Source organism: Euleptes europaea, chromosome 2 (genome assembly GCF_029931775.1).
Source record: "Euleptes europaea isolate rEulEur1 chromosome 2, rEulEur1.hap1, whole genome shotgun sequence".
NCBI classification, from domain to species: Eukaryota; Metazoa; Chordata; class Lepidosauria; order Squamata; family Sphaerodactylidae; genus Euleptes; species Euleptes europaea.
The window spans coordinates 105,952,080-105,970,572 of NC_079313.1; the positions used below are offsets into that span (position 1 = coordinate 105,952,080).

General features: G+C 51.3%; 2 protein-coding genes across 2 annotated transcripts in view; one reads left to right on the forward strand and one right to left on the reverse strand.

Moving 5' to 3' along the window:
- Positions 1 to 7,590, reverse strand: part of NECAB3 (N-terminal EF-hand calcium binding protein 3) — a 97,069-nt gene extending 89,479 nt beyond the window's left edge. The window contains exon 1 of the mRNA XM_056844863.1: positions 7,375 to 7,590. Coding sequence (XP_056700841.1) covers positions 7,375 to 7,590 — 216 coding nt within the window. The remainder of the gene's footprint in view (positions 1 to 7,374) is intronic.
- Positions 7,591 to 11,659: 4,069 nt separating this feature from the next.
- On the forward strand, positions 11,660 to 12,970 carry LOC130473342 (uncharacterized protein F54H12.2-like). The gene has a single exon (XM_056844864.1). It carries the CDS (start codon positions 11,660 to 11,662, stop codon positions 12,968 to 12,970), a length of 1,311 nt encoding a protein of 436 aa, XP_056700842.1.
- Positions 12,971 to 18,493: the final 5,523 nt, after the last annotated feature.

Sequence of the window (18,493 nt, forward strand, 5' to 3'; positions counted from 1 at the left end):
TCAGTTTAAAGGGCCCCCGCGCACCTTCAGGGAATCCCTGAAGGCGCGCTTCGGCCGAATTTTCCCCCGAACTCCGGATCCCCCCGAATTACCGGGGATCCGAAGCGGGGGAGTTTGGACTTCGGACCGTACCGACCCCACAAGGGTCAAATTCGGCCGAATCCGAACTGTACCGAATTTTTTTTTTTTTGACAGCCCTAACAGGGGCCTGATGTGGTTTGGAGCCATAGCCCTGGGCAGGAGGGTTAACCCTGTCGTCCCATGACATTTCCCTGATAGAAATTGAGCCATTCCTCAGTTGATATTAGATCTGGAAGGTGGAAATGTAGGACTGTCTGTCTTCCCCCCCCCCAATTAGGGTTAAGAGTACTTTGGAGAAGTCTATCCAGAAAATAATGGGAGGGGGTCTATTGGGGAATATATTAACCTCCTGCCCAGGTGCCATGACCACAATCTAAACTGGGGTGGGGAGGCCTTGTAGTTCTGGTCGTAGTTTCAGAAAGTTACATGCAGCTTGGCTAATAGAATTTTAGATGGTTAGCAATTTAATCAAGTCTACAATTCATTTTCACAAAACCAAGTGCTTTGATAGCGGCATACCTTGTTTTTAAGCAGATGCACGCTTTTGTCACAGAAGTCCCCATCTTAGACGTAACATTCTCTCCTACGCCAGAGAGAAGGAGAAATGCCTCTTTAAGTCAGCATTAGTCTTCTGCGGGTATAGAAAGCACTTCCAATAAAAGTGATTTGTAAAATGTTATAACCCTGCTCCCTGATTAACTGAAAGCAGTTTTTTAGTCAATCCAAAAAATTTTTTGCAATCAACTGACCAATGGCTGCGCTGCTAGTCAGCATTCATAAAATAGCCCCATGGTGCTCGGAGCAGCTGAGATATATTGTGTGTAATCCTTACAATCACCCTGTAAAGTAGGCCAGTGTTATTTTTATGCTGATAATACAGAATGGGGGAGGAGGGCTAGGGATTGAGTCACCCAATATGTCTCGGCTAAGGTATGAACATAAGACTTCCAAGACTAATATCCTGCAACGTACTTTTTTTGTGTGTGTGTGTTTTAATGAATTAGGAGCCCTGTGACCCTCCCTTGTAGTGTACAAAAGCAGAGCTGTGGAAGGATATGTTCAACTAGTTTCTATTACATGTGTAAATTTCCCCATTCTCGGGGGGCGGGGGGAAGGAAGCCGATGCTCATTTCTTTTCCGGCATAACTGTTAAGGACACAGAGGAACTGTCCCATCCTCAGAGTACAATCATAAAACAGATCTATTCAGAATACTACTCCAGCCTAGTCAAATGTGGCTGACCCCCAGGAAAACATTGCTAGCATTGCACTGCCAAGCTAACAATCTCTTTCCCCTACCCCCCCACCACCACCCAGCCCCTCTCGCAATTCAGCATAAAGAATGGAAATCATTTTGCACTCTAAAAGTGTTGGAGCAGCAAACACAAGGTAAATTAGGTTTAAATAACTCAAACCTCTTTGCCTGTACATTTGTTACCTGGTAGCCCCACTGCCTCTTCTAAATCTCCTTCCTGCTGCTTAGTAGTAACACCTGTGGCCAGCTCTTTTATTTCCTTTTTTTTTAAGAAATGCTGTTTTTGGCTGCCTTGTTTAGTGTTCTCTATGAAGAAGTATCAAATAATGCATCAAAGGATGACAGGCAGGTGCTTAAAAAGCATCGTGTTCCTCCCACAATAGGAAAGTTACTATGGAAGAGGAAGGCCAAGCAAGGTCAACTAGAGTCATGAATAAGGTTGCCAACCTCCAGGTAATAAAACAAGAATTTTTGTGCTGAGAATAGTTGAGCAACCAAACAAGAACCAGCACGGTGACCAAGCTGCAATTAGTTATGTAATGAAAATCTCATAATATGAAAATAATATACAAAATTACAAAAATCCACAAGGTGGATAATTTGCGAAATCTATAAGAAAGTTGTATAGCAAACTGTGAATCTACAAATTGCATGGGGTGCTATACAGTCAAACAAGTCTAACATTCAATATACATTATAACATGCTCCATGGCAGAAAATCATTTTTAGCACACATTGTGGTAATGGAAAAGGTACACAATAAATAAACAATAATCCATCCACTGTGCTATATGAATTCAAAGTCCAACTGGTGAAGTGAGTGCAAATAGGAGCAGCCAGCTTCAAAAGATCCTTTTCAAACCATTCTTCCTCAGTCACGATGACGCAGGAGAAATGGGCACGAGCTCCTATCAAACACTTTCCTATGGAGCCTAAGTCTCAAAGCACTCAATGCTTAAAGCCATATTTAATCGAAGGTACCTTTGGAAACCTTTCTTGCCAGTTTCACCCGCTCCACAAACCCAAGAAGACTCTTGCACCTCTTAAGTCCTTCATGAAGGGAGAGTATCACCAGGTGTGCTTTTTTGTTGCCATAATCACATAGAACTATAAAATTCTTAACAACACTGGAGCTGGCAGCTGAGCTCAGTGAATGACAAAAATCTGAAGACCTAAATGAATAATGAATCAGCTTGTAACTTGCTTCCTGTTTACTCAGCACTGCTGCAAGAAAATGTTACTAGCTTACTACTTTACTATCACTTGTACAGGTTGCATGCCTTAATAGCTAAGCCCAATGAGAGCAATCCAATGGTCATTGTAAAGAAGTAATTTACACATTTTAATATATAGCATTTGCCTGAGAGGAAGACCATGAATTTTCAGTATATTTAGAATTCTATTGTCCAGGAAAAGATTTTGCTCATAGCTGTGGCCTTCACATATCCAGAAGGCTAAAATAAACTAAAGCTGACCACAGTCATCCTTAGTAATGTCTATGTGCTTAGATTTCCACACAGATAAGTCTAAACGAACAGTTGAGGTCCATTGGGTAGAAGAAGATTTAATATATGTGATTAATATTCCACAAGGAGCTCCAACATAGGAGGGTTGGATCCCGCAGATCCATTCAGCTAGCAGAGATGCTTTTCCCGGCACAATAGGTGCTTCTTCCATCAGCAGAAGAACCTCTTGTATAGGGAAGGCTTCTTGCATAGGAGGAAGACGCTTCCACCAGGGGAACAGATCCACAGGATCCAACCAAATATTGTTTGGTCCCTAGGAATCAGAGGAGAATACACATAGAAAATATTATGTTGGAATCAAAAATCCATTTGGAGTTTTCAAGAATGAGCCATGACCAGAATATGTTTCCTACCAGTTTGCGTTTGTGGGTCAGGTGGATTTTCCACTTCCAACCCAACCTTTCCATAACCTGGCTCCATAGTGATCATTACAAAATATAACATTGGGAAAGATAGGGAATAGCTTTTAAGAGCATTCCCATTTTATTCAATGTCCATACATTTCTTTTGTCCTTTTGTCACATCTAGGGTCCAAACTAGATGATTGTGGGAGATTTGTGGTCAACTCACCTGTGGGTTTTTCAAAGTGCTAAGAGCAGCCTCTCAAGGCAGCAGCATGGGGTGTGGGAATGTAGCACACAAGGACCTATGGATACTTACATCGTGTCCCTAGATGGGGCAAATAACTGGAGGGGGATTCAAATTGCGAAAACAACATTGAGAGATGTATTAATCCTCTCTTGCATCACAGGCATGATCTAGATTACTCCCCACACAATGACTTTTGGCACTGGGGGATTCTAATCACGTATCTCCTTAATAATCTGCCTTGAGTCTCAGTGAAAAAAGCAGACCATAAATAACGTAAATAAATACATTAAATAACGTGCAGTTTTCCTTGGAAGATTTTTAAGCCCTACAAATGTTGTAGAACCTATAGATCAGAGGTTTCAGTAGTATGCAGATTTTTAAGCCCTACAAAACTTGCAGAATCTATAGACCGGAGGTTTCAGTAGTATGAGTTCACACACTGTGATCCTTTCTTTCTAACTGCATCCTGCTGCCTGAAGATTATCTGTCTCTATCCCTTTCAGCGTGCTTTGAGTATGCTGTAATTGGAGAGGATAAAACAGGCAACATGCAAATATTCTAGCATCTTAGCTATGCAAGAAACCAGTGGGCATCACTTTAAAACATTCATCTTTGGCTACACCACTTAATTTTGCTGAGCTTGGAGACCTGACATGTCTCTCTACATTTGTAATTTCATTGATAGGGTGGGCAAATGCATGTTTCATTTCCCTTGGATACTTCTTCATTCATCACTGACATTGATACTGGGGATATGCATTGAGTCTCACACATTAAATCTTGTTATTTTAACGTGCAAAGCACTTTACCATCTTAATCTCATTAATAAATGCTGCCTTATGCCTGGTCAGATCACCGGTCCACCTACCTCAGTATTACCTACTGACAGCCAGGCTGTCAGGCTGAGAAAGATGCTTCCTAGCATCTACTACTTGAGATCCTGGGGACTGGAGGCAGGCCCTTCTGAATGCATAGCACATGTGCCATCAGCCACAGCACTTCCCATAAAAAGGTGCATATCTCCACAACAGAAGACAGCGTCAAAATTTAGTTCAAAATAACTTGCACTATCCTAGAATCTCTAACTGCTAGGGAAGCAGATATAATTTACATGATGGCAGGGACGTTAGCCAAAATTCAAGATGTTCAGAGCTAATTAGCGAGATAATTGTGTAGACTGATTAATTGCTACATGCAGAGTGCTTTCATTGTACAGGCTGCATTAGCGATGACTGAGCCAGGCTGACGAGCTGTGCCGCAATCTCATGGCTGGGGCGCTCACTCTGCCTATCAGACTTTTACTCCTGCTGTACATGCCAATGCTGAACTAGGCATGCTGCAATACAGACGTCAAGCTGAAGCCCTATTGCACATAATCAGGTCCCCTGTATGCATGGACAGAAGTGGCATCGCATGCTGGGAGGACTGAGGAAGAGCAGGCCATTGGACACCCCAACGGGAAGGTAAAGGAAGGGTCAGCTCAGACCAAATAAGTAGTACTGTAATGGGGAGCTTTTATCACACACCACCTGCCAAAAATTGCAGGAGAGCCCTGTGTGTGTGTCTGCGTGACCAGGCGTGTGTGTATGTGAGTGTGTGACCGAGCCATTCTCTTTAAGAACCAGAGAGAGGTGTTCATTCTAGTGTATTAGTCTGAGAGCGCGTTACCGAGTCTGACCACCGGAGGCCCGCGTGCTAGAGAAGAGTGTTTTTTAAGAAAACACCATTTTTTATTTTTTATGAGAAAAAAAGGGTGGAGAAGTCTGTGCTAAAAGAGTGCTTATGCAGACATTATGTTAAAAGGGCTGAGCGTTTTTTCCCCCAATCGTAGGGTGTGTAAAGCCCCTCCGAGTGGTTTTTCAACCCCTTGCCACCTCCAGGTAGGAGATTCCCAAACAAGTGGTTTTTTTTTAACTAGGAGGGGCAATAACCAGGATTGTGTAAAACAAAAGCTTAGAGAGAGCGGGGTGTAAGGCTGCAGGAAAAGTTAAAACCCCCACAGCCCATTCCTACAGAAAGAAAAAGTTAAAAAGCCGCGCCCCAGAGACTAGTCCCACGGGGAGAGACATCTTCTCTCTCCTATCTACCCAACACCCCCAGCCCCTAGACAGAGAAACCAGCCACCCAGCCACGTTTAGCACAGAGAGCCAAAAAGGATCTTAAGAGAGAGAGAGAGAGAGAGAGAGAGAGAGAGAGAGAGAATAGGTATATCGCTTTGCTTTTTTAACAGTTCTCACCAGCAGAGCTCTCACGACAGAAAAGAAAGCAAGAAACCGTCTGCCCCCAGCCTATGCAACGAAGGGGAGGGGCTGGTATTTTGGAAAACCCTCCGTTCTAACACCTGATCTGGCTTTAAGAATTTGATAGGCTAGTCCAGGGGGGGGAGTGGTATCCCCTCCCCACATCCGAGCAGCCAGAGATTGCGAGATTGTGACTACAAACGGCAAAAAAAGCTCTCTGTACAGGGAGTAAGCAGGCAGGAGGGTTTCCCCCAGAGTCTGGGGGGGTTCTACATCTCCGGTAAGCTCAGAGTGTGCTGTTTAGCCCCTGCAGGCTGGCAGGCAAAAACAACAAACTTTTCCCCCCTCCTTGCATAAGCTCCTGCAGCTTCCCCCCCCCCCAGAAAACAAGCAAGCTACTTTCTAAGCCCTAGTTTCTGGCCATCGCAGGCAAAGTCTGAAAAAAAGATCTTAAGAGAGAGAGAGAGAGAGAGAGAGAGGCAGGCTCTGTCCTTATCTTGCACCTTCTATGGCAAGAACAGCAGGGAGCCTGAAACGGGGCCCCTCTGGAGAAACTTCCCCCCGGCAGGCAGTCAGGAAAGAGCGCAGAGAAGCTGACAAACCAGTTTTACCACTCAGCAGACACACGGAGAGGGGGAGGGGAGTTTTTTACAGAACACCCCCGGTAGTGCAGAAAAGCGTCGTTTGAACAGAGAGAGAGAGAGAGAGAGAGAAATCAGCACACAAGCAAAACACTCCCACAGACACCCAGCCACCCCCCAGCCCCTGAGAGAGACCGAGCAGTGGGCTGGCTTTTGCCCGCTTGTGTGGCTTTTTAAAAAAACACCTCACGCAGAGGGGAGACCATCCCCCAACCTCACTGAACCCCCCCCCCCCGGCAGGCAGTCAGGAAAGTTTACAGAGAAAACTACCTTTTTCTCAAACTTTTTAAAGTTGTTTTTTGGGGGTCTGACCCCTGTTTACTAGTGCTCTGGTGTTTAACGACCTTACCCCTCCAGAGCATTCACGGCAGAAAGAAAAGTTAAAAGGCGCGCTCCTCCAGCCGTCTATACAACAAAGAGGGGCGGAGACTGCTCCCTACCCACCTGGTACAGCTTTAAGAGAATAGGATTGGAGGATGGCTAAAACATGTGGGAGAGTGGTGAGAGAAAGGAGGGGGAGAGTGGATGGAGAAAGGAGGGGGAGGAGGGACTGATCACCCCCCCCACACACACACACACACACACCACACCCCAGACAGGTCAAAAACCAGCCAGAACAACTACGTTAAAAATGTGTGTGTGTGTGTGTGTGTTTGATTTCTCTCAGGGCACACAGGCACGCTTATCTCAAGGACAACCGACTTCCTGTTTTTTAGCAGTGAGCTGGAGAAAAAACTAAGCCAGCCGTCAGTTCCCTTCTCCCTTCCCACTCAAACCCCCCTGCTCTTTTTAAAGTTGTTTTTTCTTTACTCCTTTACAAACAAGACGAAACAGGGGCTGGATGACTCCTGTTTGCTTAGAACGTAAGAAAGACCCTGCTGGATCAGACCCAGGCCCACCCAGACCGGCAGTCTGTTCACATGCTGACCCAACAGAGCGGGCAGGGATGCAGACGTGAAAGTAAACTTTCTTAAACTTTTTTTCCCCTTTTAGCCGTAGGCAGGAGGGGCTCCCACACGTGAACAAAGCATACACAAATACCCCCTCTGTATCTGCCCCCACGGGGCACTTCACGCCAACCACTTCACGCCAACCTTGCAGGGCGGGCCTTTCTGACCCAACTCGTAGAGAGAACCGGACGGAGCGCCGAGCTTCGCCACGGTGGTCAGGGACGGCGAGCCTGGCCGCCCTGCCGATTTTTGTGGCGTTCCGAGCGGGTTTAGCCAACGACCACAGGGGGACGCTCTCCCCGCACATGTGTCAGCGGGAGGGGGGCGTGTGACCTATCCCCGCGTGCGTCCGGTTGAGGGGGTGTCGGATCTGTGACCCCCGCGGGTCTGCGGGGTGGCAGGGAGGAAGGGGGCGCAAAAAGCGCCCCCTATCGAAAACACAACACACGAGAGTCTGACACGGGGCGGGAGGCGCGGCTCGGGGTGAGAGGGCCTCCGAAGCGCGCGGGGGCGGAGCGGGGTGCGGCCCGAGCCGCGGAGGGGGGCCCCGGGGGAAAAAAACTGGAGGCGGGGTGGGAGACCCGGCGAGCGGGTTTAAAAAGGATGGTTCGGGCGGCCTTCCTTCCACGGCATGCTCAAGTGCTTCTGCATCTCTCATTGTGCTACGGAGGATAAAAACAACGTTTATTTAGAAATGCGCCCTACAACTCTAGCGCTGCCAGGGGTACAGGCTAAGGCGGAAGAGGAGCCGATTTATGAAGAAATGGACGCACAGGTGCCACCGGCTCAACGGGAAGAGGAGCAGATTTATGAAGAAATGGACGTGCCGTTGCCCCGTTCAAAGGTCAACGAGGTCCCCGATTCGAAGGAACCTGATGACGACCGTCCGGAGTGTATCCGTTCTCTTGTACAAGGGGTGAGTATAAGGCCGATAGAGGGTCCGAGGGAAAGAACCCCCGGTGTGGCTGTGTAGAGGAAAAGCGCCACTGTGTTCTTCTCTCCTAGCTGAACGAGGGAAAAGTCCCCTGGTCTGTTTTTACCCAAATTGTGTCTGCTGCACTGGGGGAAGTCCGCACGGACTGTTGTGGCTATTGTGACTATATCGCCTTTTACGACCCGGCTACCAGCGTGGGATATGCCGACTACAGGCGGTGGAAGGCGCTCCGCGTAAGTATTTGGAGGACCTGGAAGGGTCTGAACCACGTGTCTGAACAGCTGTGAGACTGACGTGGCTTTGTGTTTTTGAATTTTTCTGTTTTTGACAGGCCGAGGCCGCCGAAAAGGCTATGAAAGAGTCAACCGTCATCTCGAAAGGAGAGGCTCCGAATCGACTCGATGCGACCTTCTCCTCGGACTCTGAAGAGTCGGAGGATGAAGTGAGATGGAAGACCGAACAGGCCTCGTACGGCGAGGAATCATCGGATTCGGGCCACCTGACGGCGGACGAGGGTGAAGGAGAGGCGGTAGAACCCCCGCCCTCACGACAGGGGACACCCGAACCCCCCGAGGACGAAGAGGAAGCGGAACGGCGCCCCTGCGTGCAGGAATTATTCCCTGGGGTAAGTAGACCTCCCGAGTCCCCGTCTGCGAAGGCCGTGACGGCGACACGCTCGCTGAACAAAGTTTTTTTCTGTTTTTTTCAACGCAGGTGTGGTCAAAACTCGTACATTACGGATGCCTGGCGAAGAGAGTCACCGCGGAACTGAACCCCTTGTGCTGTCACCGATGCGCTTTAACCCGTGTGTTTCAAGAGTTGAATTCGGGGGAGGCCGACGAGGCTGACCAATGCTTGAAAGATGTGGACGTGTTTGAGATCAAGGAGTCAGAGCTGATTGATCTCCTCAAATCAGACATGCGAGAGGTGGTGCTGGGGATGAAGAAGAAGACGGACCCGAAGGCCGGGGAAGGAGCTGAGAAATAAAATGAGGAGGAGGGGTGTGGGGAAAAAGCGCCTGTGTTTTGTCTATAAAGCTGTCTAATAAAAATTACTTTTTCATTGGGACCACGAAAGATTGCGGCGTCATGACTCGGCAGGATGCTATCCTGAAAAAAATTTACTACCAGCCCGGTGAAGAGGGGAGCTTCGGGGGGGCCGAAGCGCTTTTCAGGGCGGCTTCTAAGAAGGGGTACGTGCGGGGTAGAAAAGGGGCCGAAGCCTGGCTGGCGGATCAGGATGCTTACGTCTTGCACAAACCGGCCAGGGTGCATTTTGAAAGAAACAGGGTGGTGGTGGGGGATATCGATGAACAATGGCAGAGCGATCTGGTGGACATGCAGAAATACGCCGAGTACAACGGGGGGTACAAGTACATTTTAACGACGGTCGATATCCTTTCGAAATACGGGTGGGGGGTGGCTCTGAGAGACAAGACGGGGCCGGAGGTGGCGAGGGCTTTTCAAAACATCTTCGCCGAAGGGCGCGCCCCTAAAAAACTGCAGACCGACAGGGGGAAGGAGTTTCTAAACAAACACGTCGCCGGCGTGTTAAAACGGCACGGGGTTCAACACTTTGTCACCAACAACGAGGTGAAGGCGTCGGTGGTGGAAAGGTTTAACAGAACCTTAAAGGGTAAAATGTGGAGGTATTTCACGGCCCGCAATACTTTCAAGTACATAGACGTCCTCCCCGACCTCCTTAAAAGCTACAACGGGAGTTTCCACAGAACTATTCGGTCCCGCCCAGCGGACGTCACCCCCTCCAACTCTCTAGCCGTGTGGCGCACCGTGTACGGCGCGGACTCGCAGGCTCGCCCGAAGCCCGCCAAACGCTCGTTCGGGAAGGGAGACCGCGTCAGGGTTTCTAAAACAAAGGGCTTTTTCGAGAAGGGGTACGAGCAGTCGTTCACCGATGAAATTTTTATCGTCGACGACGTGTTCGAGAGGGGGAGGCGACCGGTGTATCGTCTGACCGATTTTGACGAGGAACCGATCACGGGCGGGTTTTACACCGAGGAGCTGCAGAAAGTCAGCCGCTGGCGAGACAGGGTGTTTAGGATCGAGAAAATTATAAAGACCCGCCGCGATAAACGAGGAGAGTTTTTCTTGGTGAAGTGGAGGGGCTGGCCCGCTAAATTCAACAGTTGGGTGCCCGCGGAAGACGTGGTAGAGCAGGATGGAAGATGAGGGGTTCTACATCACCCTCCCCAGCAACGCCTCCAAGGAGCTCTTTCCCGAAAACACCAACTCTTCTTTCACCGTGCGCCTGGCTAAGCCCCTGGACCTGCGAGGGGAATGGGAAGTGGGCCTGGTGGAAATCCAGTATCCGCACAACTGGTACACTTTCGATTGGCCTGCCGCGTTCTGGGTCAGCCGCGGAGCGATCACTTTCCAGTATCGGGTGAAACAGGGGTATTACGCCACCCTTCAAAGCATCGTCGAGTTGATGGATAAAGCCGTCAGGGAGCAGGCCAAGACGCACCCCCAGATGTTTTTCTATTACGATCCCTCGGCGGCCATGTTACGCTTTAAAGGGGACGATATGTACGAGGTCACGATGAGCAAAGAATTAGCTTACGTGATGGGGGCCCCCCCTGACAAGCCCATTAAAAAACTCGAACACTGCTGCGATATCACGGGGGGGGGGTTAATACGCTGTACGTGTACTCCGATATCGTAGAATATCAGAGGGTGGGGGACGCGTCGGTCCCCCTTCTGCGCTGCGTGCCCGTGCAGGGAAAGGTTCACGATTCTATCACGGTGACGTACGACCGGCCACATTATATCCCGATCAGCAAGCATCACATCGAGACGGTTCACATCGAAATAAAGAACGATCGGAATAAGAACGTTCTGTTTCGCTATGGAAAAACGGTGCTTAAACTGCATCTCAGGCCTCGGAAGAAATGGTGATCGTCAAAGAGTACGGGGACCCCCGGCTGTTCAGGGGCTATTATCAAGCCCAGGCCGGGTACGGCCTCCCCGGCTTTCAAGGGGCGCCGGTGATGTACGGCCGCGGCGTGGGGGGAATTTTTAAGCGGCTTTTTCGAATGGCCGTGCCACTTTTGAGAAGGGGGTTGGAGATCGCCAAACCGCACGTGAAAACGGCGGCGCGTCATTTCGCCAAAGACGTGGTGGGTCGGGTGTCTCAGGCCGCTCTGAATAAAATCGCGCCACAGGAAGGCTGGGGGATGATGTACCTTCCGAGAAGGGGCGGATTGAAAAGGAAAGCCTCGAGGACCCGTAGCGGCCCCCCGTCGCCTCTTAAAAGAGTACGCCCCGCCGCCAAGGAGCAGAGGAGCGGAAGGAAGCGCGCCGGCCAGAACAAGGGGGCGGAGAAGAAGAAGAAGAAGAAGAACAAGAAGAAGGGCGCGAAGAGCCCTCCGCACGGCGACCTAGCCGACGTCTTATAACAAAAAAACAATCCGTGTAAAAAAAAAATGGCCTTCGTCCACTGCGGCTCCGCCGAGTGCACCAAGTCGGAGCTCGACCTCTTCCTGCTAGCCCCCACCCAGACGTGTATCGAGAAAAGCACGTACGTGGAAGTACCCCCCCTCTCGGCTCTGACGGCGGGCTCGCCCGTGGAGTTTTTTATAACCGGGCACGGGGAAGATTATCTGGACTTGAATAACACCCTTCTGTACGTCAGCTGTAAAATCGTCCTGGAAGACGGGACGAACATCCCCCGCGATGCCCGCGTGGCGGTGGCAAACTACCCCATCGCCTCCCTTTTCAGCCAGCTGGACGTGACCGTGGGGGACCGCCTGGTCAGCCAAAGCAGCAACTGTTACCCTTACAGGGCGTTCATCGAGGGGGTGCTCAACTACAGCGGCGAAACCTTGGCGACGCAGTTTTCCCCGGGGTTGTTTTACAAAGACACCCCGGGGCACCTCGAGAACACCGCTCTGGACGGCCCCAACGAGGGCTTTAAGCAGAGGGCCGCTCTGACCGCCGAGAGCAAGAAGCTCGAGCTTCTGGGGAACCTGCACGCCGACATTTTTTTCCAGGAGAAACTCCTCCTGAACGGGGTCGATGTGAAAATCAAGCTGACTCGCAGCAAGGATGCTTTCTGCCTCATCAGCCACGGTCAGGTCGACCACTACAAACTCGTGATCCTATCCGCCTCCCTCTTTGTAAAAAAGGTGAAAGTGGCCCTGAGCATCCGGCTGGCCCACGCCGAAGCCCTGCTGTCCTCTACGGCCAAATACCCCGTGGACAGAGTCGCCATGAAGGTGTTCAGCATCGCGGCCGGCACCCGCGTGAGCAACCAGGATAACCTCTTCCTGGGCCAGCTCCCCAAGATGGTGGTGATGGGCCTGGTGGACAACGACGCTTTCAGCGGGGCTTTCAACAAAAACCCCTTCAACTTCAAACATTACAACATTAACTTTGTGGCGTTGTACGTGGACGGGGAGCAAGTGCCCGCCAAACCCTTCCAGCCCGACTTTCCGAACGGGAACTGCGTCAGGGAATACATGAACCTGGTGCAGACGGCCGGGAAGCATCTGCAGGACCGGCCTCTCCTGATCAACAGGGACGGGTTTGCGAAGGGGTACACGTTGTTTGCCTTCGACCTGACGCCCGATCAGGAGTGCTCCGACCATTACTCTCTGATCAAGACGGGGAACCTGAGGGCCGAAATCCGCTTCGCCGACGCTCTGGCCCACACGGTCAACCTGATCGTGTACGGGGTGTTCGATAACGTGGTCGAGATCAACCACAACCGCAACGTCCTCTTTGACTACATGTAGCATGGACACGCTGCAGCTGACGAGGGCCTTGCTGGCCGACCCTCACACGCGAAAATCCTTCGCGGGGGTCTTCCCTTGCGACCGGCTGCCGGCTAAAAGACTGCTCCGCCGACCCGTCTCTCTAGTGGTCAACACCCACCCCCACACTCTACCGGGCGAACACTGGCTAGCCATCCATCTCCCCGACCGCCGCCGCGGCGAGTTTTTTGACTCTTACGGCAACCCCCCCTCCAGCCCCCTCTTCCCACGAAACATCATGGCTTTTCTGAAAAGAAACGCGGAGGAGATCCGCTTCCAGCGGCACGGCCTCCAAAGCCTGACGTCCGCCACCTGCGGGCACCACTGCCTGTTTTTCCTCCATCAGCGCTGCCGTGGAGAGCCCTTCGATTCCGTGGTGGAGATGTATTCGGTCGACCCCCTGCAAAACGACCGGCTGGTTGTGAATTTTGTGAAAAAAATAACCCCCCGCAGGAGGAGGAGAACTTTACAAAGCACGTACGCGCCTGTTCAGGCCTGTGTTTCTTGCCGGTTCTAATAATAATAAAGTGTTTTTTTTAAAAAACGAAGCCTGGCGTGCGTGTTTTGTTTTCAAATAAAAAAGAGACCGTGATGACGGTTGGGTTTTTTTAAAAAAGATTTTATTAAACGGTCAGCCATAGAGGCCGTTCTTTCCCATTTTTCTTTTTAGAAGGGGTATAGAGGGGAGTGACCGTTCGTTTCTTAGTCGATACGAGAGGGGCCTTCTTCGAAGCCGGGGTTGGGGGGGACCTTTTCAGCGAATCCAACATCGTCCTGACGGTTGAGTTCCCGGCCACGGTCGTCGGCACGTTCAGCTCGGCCAGAGCTCTCAGAAACAGATCCATGCCCGTCGGCAGGCTGGTGGTGGGTGGGGCGTGGTTCTGGGTCACCGTCCTGACGAGGTCAAACAGGTTGGTGCCGGCCACTGGCTTGCTTTTATAAACAAAAGTTCCTTTCTGATCCCAGGTGGCCGTCTTGCTGTTCTGCCCCAGTTTCTTCAGCAGGACGTGGGCCCCCGCTCTGTACCGGGCTGGGAGGTTCTCCAGCAGTTCCGCCGCCACGCCGTCGGTCTTTTGGGGGGGCTCGGGCTCGGGGCCGGGCGGCGTCTCGGGCGGCGGGGGGAAATAAAGGTTCAGTTGTGTTTTTTCTTCCTCCCCCGCTCTGACGTGCCCTAGATATTTCTGGAGCAGGGATCCGTAGAGCCGTGCCTTTTCACGCTCGGACAGGTCCCGCCGGTCGAGAACCGCTTTCATCTCTCTGTCCAGAGAATGCACGACGGCGGTGCGGATGTTCTCTTCGTCCCTGGGCCCCCCACGTTTAAACGCTGTAACTGGTGACTGGGGACCAAGTACATTTTCTCCGCGTGCTCCATCAGCTACGCGTTAATAGCCCGGCGATCAGAGGCAACGCGAAACCCAAGAGAGACCCGATAAAGCCCCCCGTCTGCCTCACCAGCCGTCTTTTTTGACGCAGTGGCGTTTTAGAACTGCTCAGAGCCTTGATGACCCCGCACTTTTTCCTCAGCACCGCTTTCTGACGCGGGGCCAGCTGTATGATCCCTTTCAAGACGTTCAGGGCGATCTCCGCCACGGCCTTGACGAAGTCGTCGGGAGCCAGCCCCAGAATAGCTTTCCTGAGCCGGGGAGAAGACCGGGAGACCACTTTCAAAAGGTCCCCGTTCCTCTTGAGGCAGGCCGACATGCCGGCGCGTGCGTTTTCACCACCCCGCCTTTCCTTCAAATGCGCCAAGGAGCCGCCGTCAGCGTCTTTTGGCGCCCCCCTTTCCTGATTTTTTTTTAAGAACATAGCTGGCGGGGAGGGCAGGGGGGAAAAAACCGGTTCTGAGCCGGTAGGCCTCGGGCGTGGTAGCGTTCAGATCGACGATGAGGTAGCCGTAGGGTTCGGAGGTCGCATCCTCAAAGGCCTCCATGAAAAAGTTTGCTTTTCCCGGGTACATCTGCCGGGCCAGGGTGACAATCTGTTGTTTATCGCGAGGGTTTTTAAATAAAACCATGTACTTGGCGTTCAGACTGATGGTGCGCGCCGACTTCCCCTGCGTGAAGAGGTTCTGGACTATGTAAATGACGCTCATGTTTTTATGATGCACGTATTGGGTGAAAGCATTTTCGATTTCCGAGCTGCCCGAAGCCGCCCCCATCAGGTCGTCCAGAATAATCAGGTTTCTCTTCTCGGGAGGCAGCAGTTCCTCGTCGTGCAAGCTCGCGGGGAGCCCCTCCACAAACTTGATCAGGGGGAACTTGGCTTGTAATTCGTCGTACAGGGGTTGGCGGCAGGAAAAAAACCAGACTATGTTCTCGGGGAAGACAGAAAGCGTCGAGCGGGCGTGGGTTAGCAGGTTTTTAATAAAGTACGATTTACCGCAGTTGCTAGGACCCGCCAAGATGGCCGAGAAAGGATGCTTCCACCGCGTGTCCATGCTGCGTTCGGAAAAAACAGAAGGACCGGCTCACCTCCCTCCCTTTTTAACCCGCTCCGCCCCCGCGCGCTTCGGAGGCCCTCTCACCCCGAGGCGCGCCTCCCGCCCCGTGTCAGACTCTCGTGTGTTGTGTTTTCGATAGGGGGCGCTTTTTGCGCCCCCCTTCCTCCCTGCCACCCCGCAGACCCGCGGGGGTCACAGATCCGACACCCCCTCAACCGGACGCACGCGGGGATAGGTCACACGCCCCCCTCCCGCTGACACAAGCGTGGCTCAGGTTACAACGGCCCGCTCGTCGGGGCCGGCGTTGTTTTTTAAAAAACTAGCTCGGAACGCCACAAAAATCGGCGGGGCGGCCAGGCTCGCCGTCCCTGACCACCGTGGCGAAGCTCGGCGCTCCGGCCGGTTCTCTCTACGAGTTGGGTCAGAAAGGCCCGCCCTGCAAGGTTGGCGTGAAGTGGTTGGCGTGAAGTGCCCCGTGGGGGCAGATACAGAGGGGGTATTTGTGTAAGCTTTGTTCACGTGTGGGAGCCCCTCCTGCCTACGGCTAAAAGGGGAAAAAAAGTTTAAGAAAGTTTACTTTCACGTCTGCATCCCTGCCCGCTCTGTTGGGTCAGCGTGTGAACAGACTGCCGGTCTGGGTGGGCCTGGGTCTGATCCAGCAGGGTCTTTCTTACGTTCTAAGCAAACAGGAGTCATCCAGCCCCTGTTTCGTCTTGTTTGTAAAGGAGTAAAGAAAAAACAACTTTAAAAAGAGCAGGGGGGTTTGAGTGGGAAGGGAGGAGGGAACTGACGGCTGGCTTAGTTTTTTCTCCAGCTCACTGCTAAAACACAGGAAGTCGGTTGTCCTTGAGATAAGCGTGCCTGTGTGCCCTGAGAGAAATCAAACACACACACACACACACATTTTTAACGTAGCTGTTCTGGCCGGTTTTTGACCTGTCTGGGGTGTGGTGTGTGTGTGTGTGTGTGTGGGGGGGGGGTGATCAGTCCCTCCTCCCCCTCCTTTCTCCATCCACTCTCCCCCTCCTTTCTCTCACCACTCTCCCACATGTTTTAGCCATCCTCCAATCCTATTCTCTTAAAGCTGTACCAGGTGGGTAGGGAGCAGTCTCCGCCCCTCTTTGTTGTATAGACGGCTGGAGGAGCGCGCCTTTTAACTTTTCTTTCTGCCGTGAATGCTCTGGAGGGGTAAGGTCGTTAAACACCAGAGCACTAGTAAACAGGGGTCAGACCCCCAAAAAACAACTTTAAAAAGTTTGAGAAAAAGGTAGTTTTCTCTGTAAACTTTCCTGACTGCCTGCCGGGGGGGGGGGGGGTTCAGTGAGGTTGGGGGATGGTCTCCCCTCTGCGTGAGGTGTTTTTTTAAAAAGCCACACAAGCGGGCAAAAGCCAGCCCACTGCTCGGTCTCTCTCAGGGGCTGGGGGGTGGCTGGGTGTCTGTGGGAGTGTTTTGCTTGTGTGCTGATTTCTCTCTCTCTCTCTCTCTCTCTGTTCAAACGACGCTTTTCTGCACTACCGGGGGTGTTCTGTAAAAAACTCCCCTCCCCCTCTCCGTGTGTCTGCTGAGTGGTAAAACTGGTTTGTCAGCTTCTCTGCGCTCTTTCCTGACTGCCTGCCGGGGGGAAGTTTCTCCAGAGGGGCCCCGTTTCAGGCTCCCTGCTGTTCTTGCCATAGAAGGTGCAAGATAAGGACAGAGCCTGCCTCTCTCTCTCTCTCTCTCTCTCTTAAGATCTTTTTTTCAGACTTTGCCTGCGATGGCCAGAAACTAGGGCTTAGAAAGTAGCTTGCTTGTTTTCGGGGGGGGGGGGAAGCTGCAGGAGCTTATGCAAGGAGGGGGGAAAAGTTTGTTGTTTTTGCCTGCCAGCCTGCAGGGGCTAAACAGCACACTCTGAGCTTACCGGAGATGTAGAACCCCCCCAGACTCTGGGGGAAACCCTCCTGCCTGCTTACTCCCTGTACAGAGAGCTTTTTTTGCCGTTTGTAGTCACAATCTCGCAATCTCTGGCTGCTCGGATGTGGGGAGGGGATACCACTCCCCCCCCCCTGGACTAGCCTATCAAATTCTTAAAGCCAGATCAGGTGTTAGAACGGAGGGTTTTCCAAAATACCAGCCCCTCCCCTTCGTTGCATAGGCTGGGGGCAGACGGTTTCTTGCTTTCTTTTCTGTCGTGAGAGCTCTGCTGGTGAGAACTGTTAAAAAAAGCAAAGCAATATACCTATTCTCTCTCTCTCTCTCTCTCTCTCTTAAGATCCTTTTTGGCTCTCTGTGCTAAACGTGGCTGGGTGGCTGGTTTCTCTGTCTAGGGGCTGGGGTAATGGGTAGATAGGAGAAAGATGTCTCTCCCCGTGGGACTAGTCTCTGGGGCGCGGCTTTTTAACTTTTTCTTTCTGTAGGAATGGGCTGTGGGGGTTTTAACTTTTCCTGCAGCCTTACACCCCGCTCTCTCTAAGCTTTTGTTTTACACAATCCTGGTTATTGCCCCTCCTAGTTAAAAAAAAACCACTTGTTTGGGAATCTCCTACCTGGAGGTGGCAAGGGGTTGAAAAACCACTCGGAGGGGCTTTACACACCCTACGATTGGGGGAAAAAACGCTCAGCCCTTTTAACATAATGTCTGCATAAGCACTCTTTTAGCACAGACTTCTCCCCCCCTTTTTTTTCTCATAAAAAATAAAAAATGGTGTTTTCTTAAAAAACACTCTTCTCTAGCACGCGGGCCTCCGGTGGTCAGACTCGGTAACGCGCTCTCAGACTAATACACTAGAATGAACACCTCTCTCTGGTTCTTAAAGAGAATGGCTCGGTCACACTCACACACACATGCCTGGTCACGCAGACACACACACAGGGCTCTCCTGCAATTTTTGGCAGGTGGTGTGTGATAAAAGCTCCCCATTACAGTACTACTCAAATAGTGTAACTGGGGAGATTGCTGGCATTATGCTTTGCGATTTAGGTGTATTCGACAATAGCCTTTAGCATCAACAAATCATAATTAGCGTATTCATTGGTATGATATGTTTCGAGGACATGTTAAAATGACTCAATTTCTCCCTCTTTGGTT

What these genes read in the sequence shown, in the direction of transcription:
- LOC130473342 (XM_056844864.1), top strand. Translation starts at nt 11,660, where the DNA reads ATGGCCTTCGTCCACTGCGGCTCCGCCGAGTGCACCAAGTCGGAGCTC.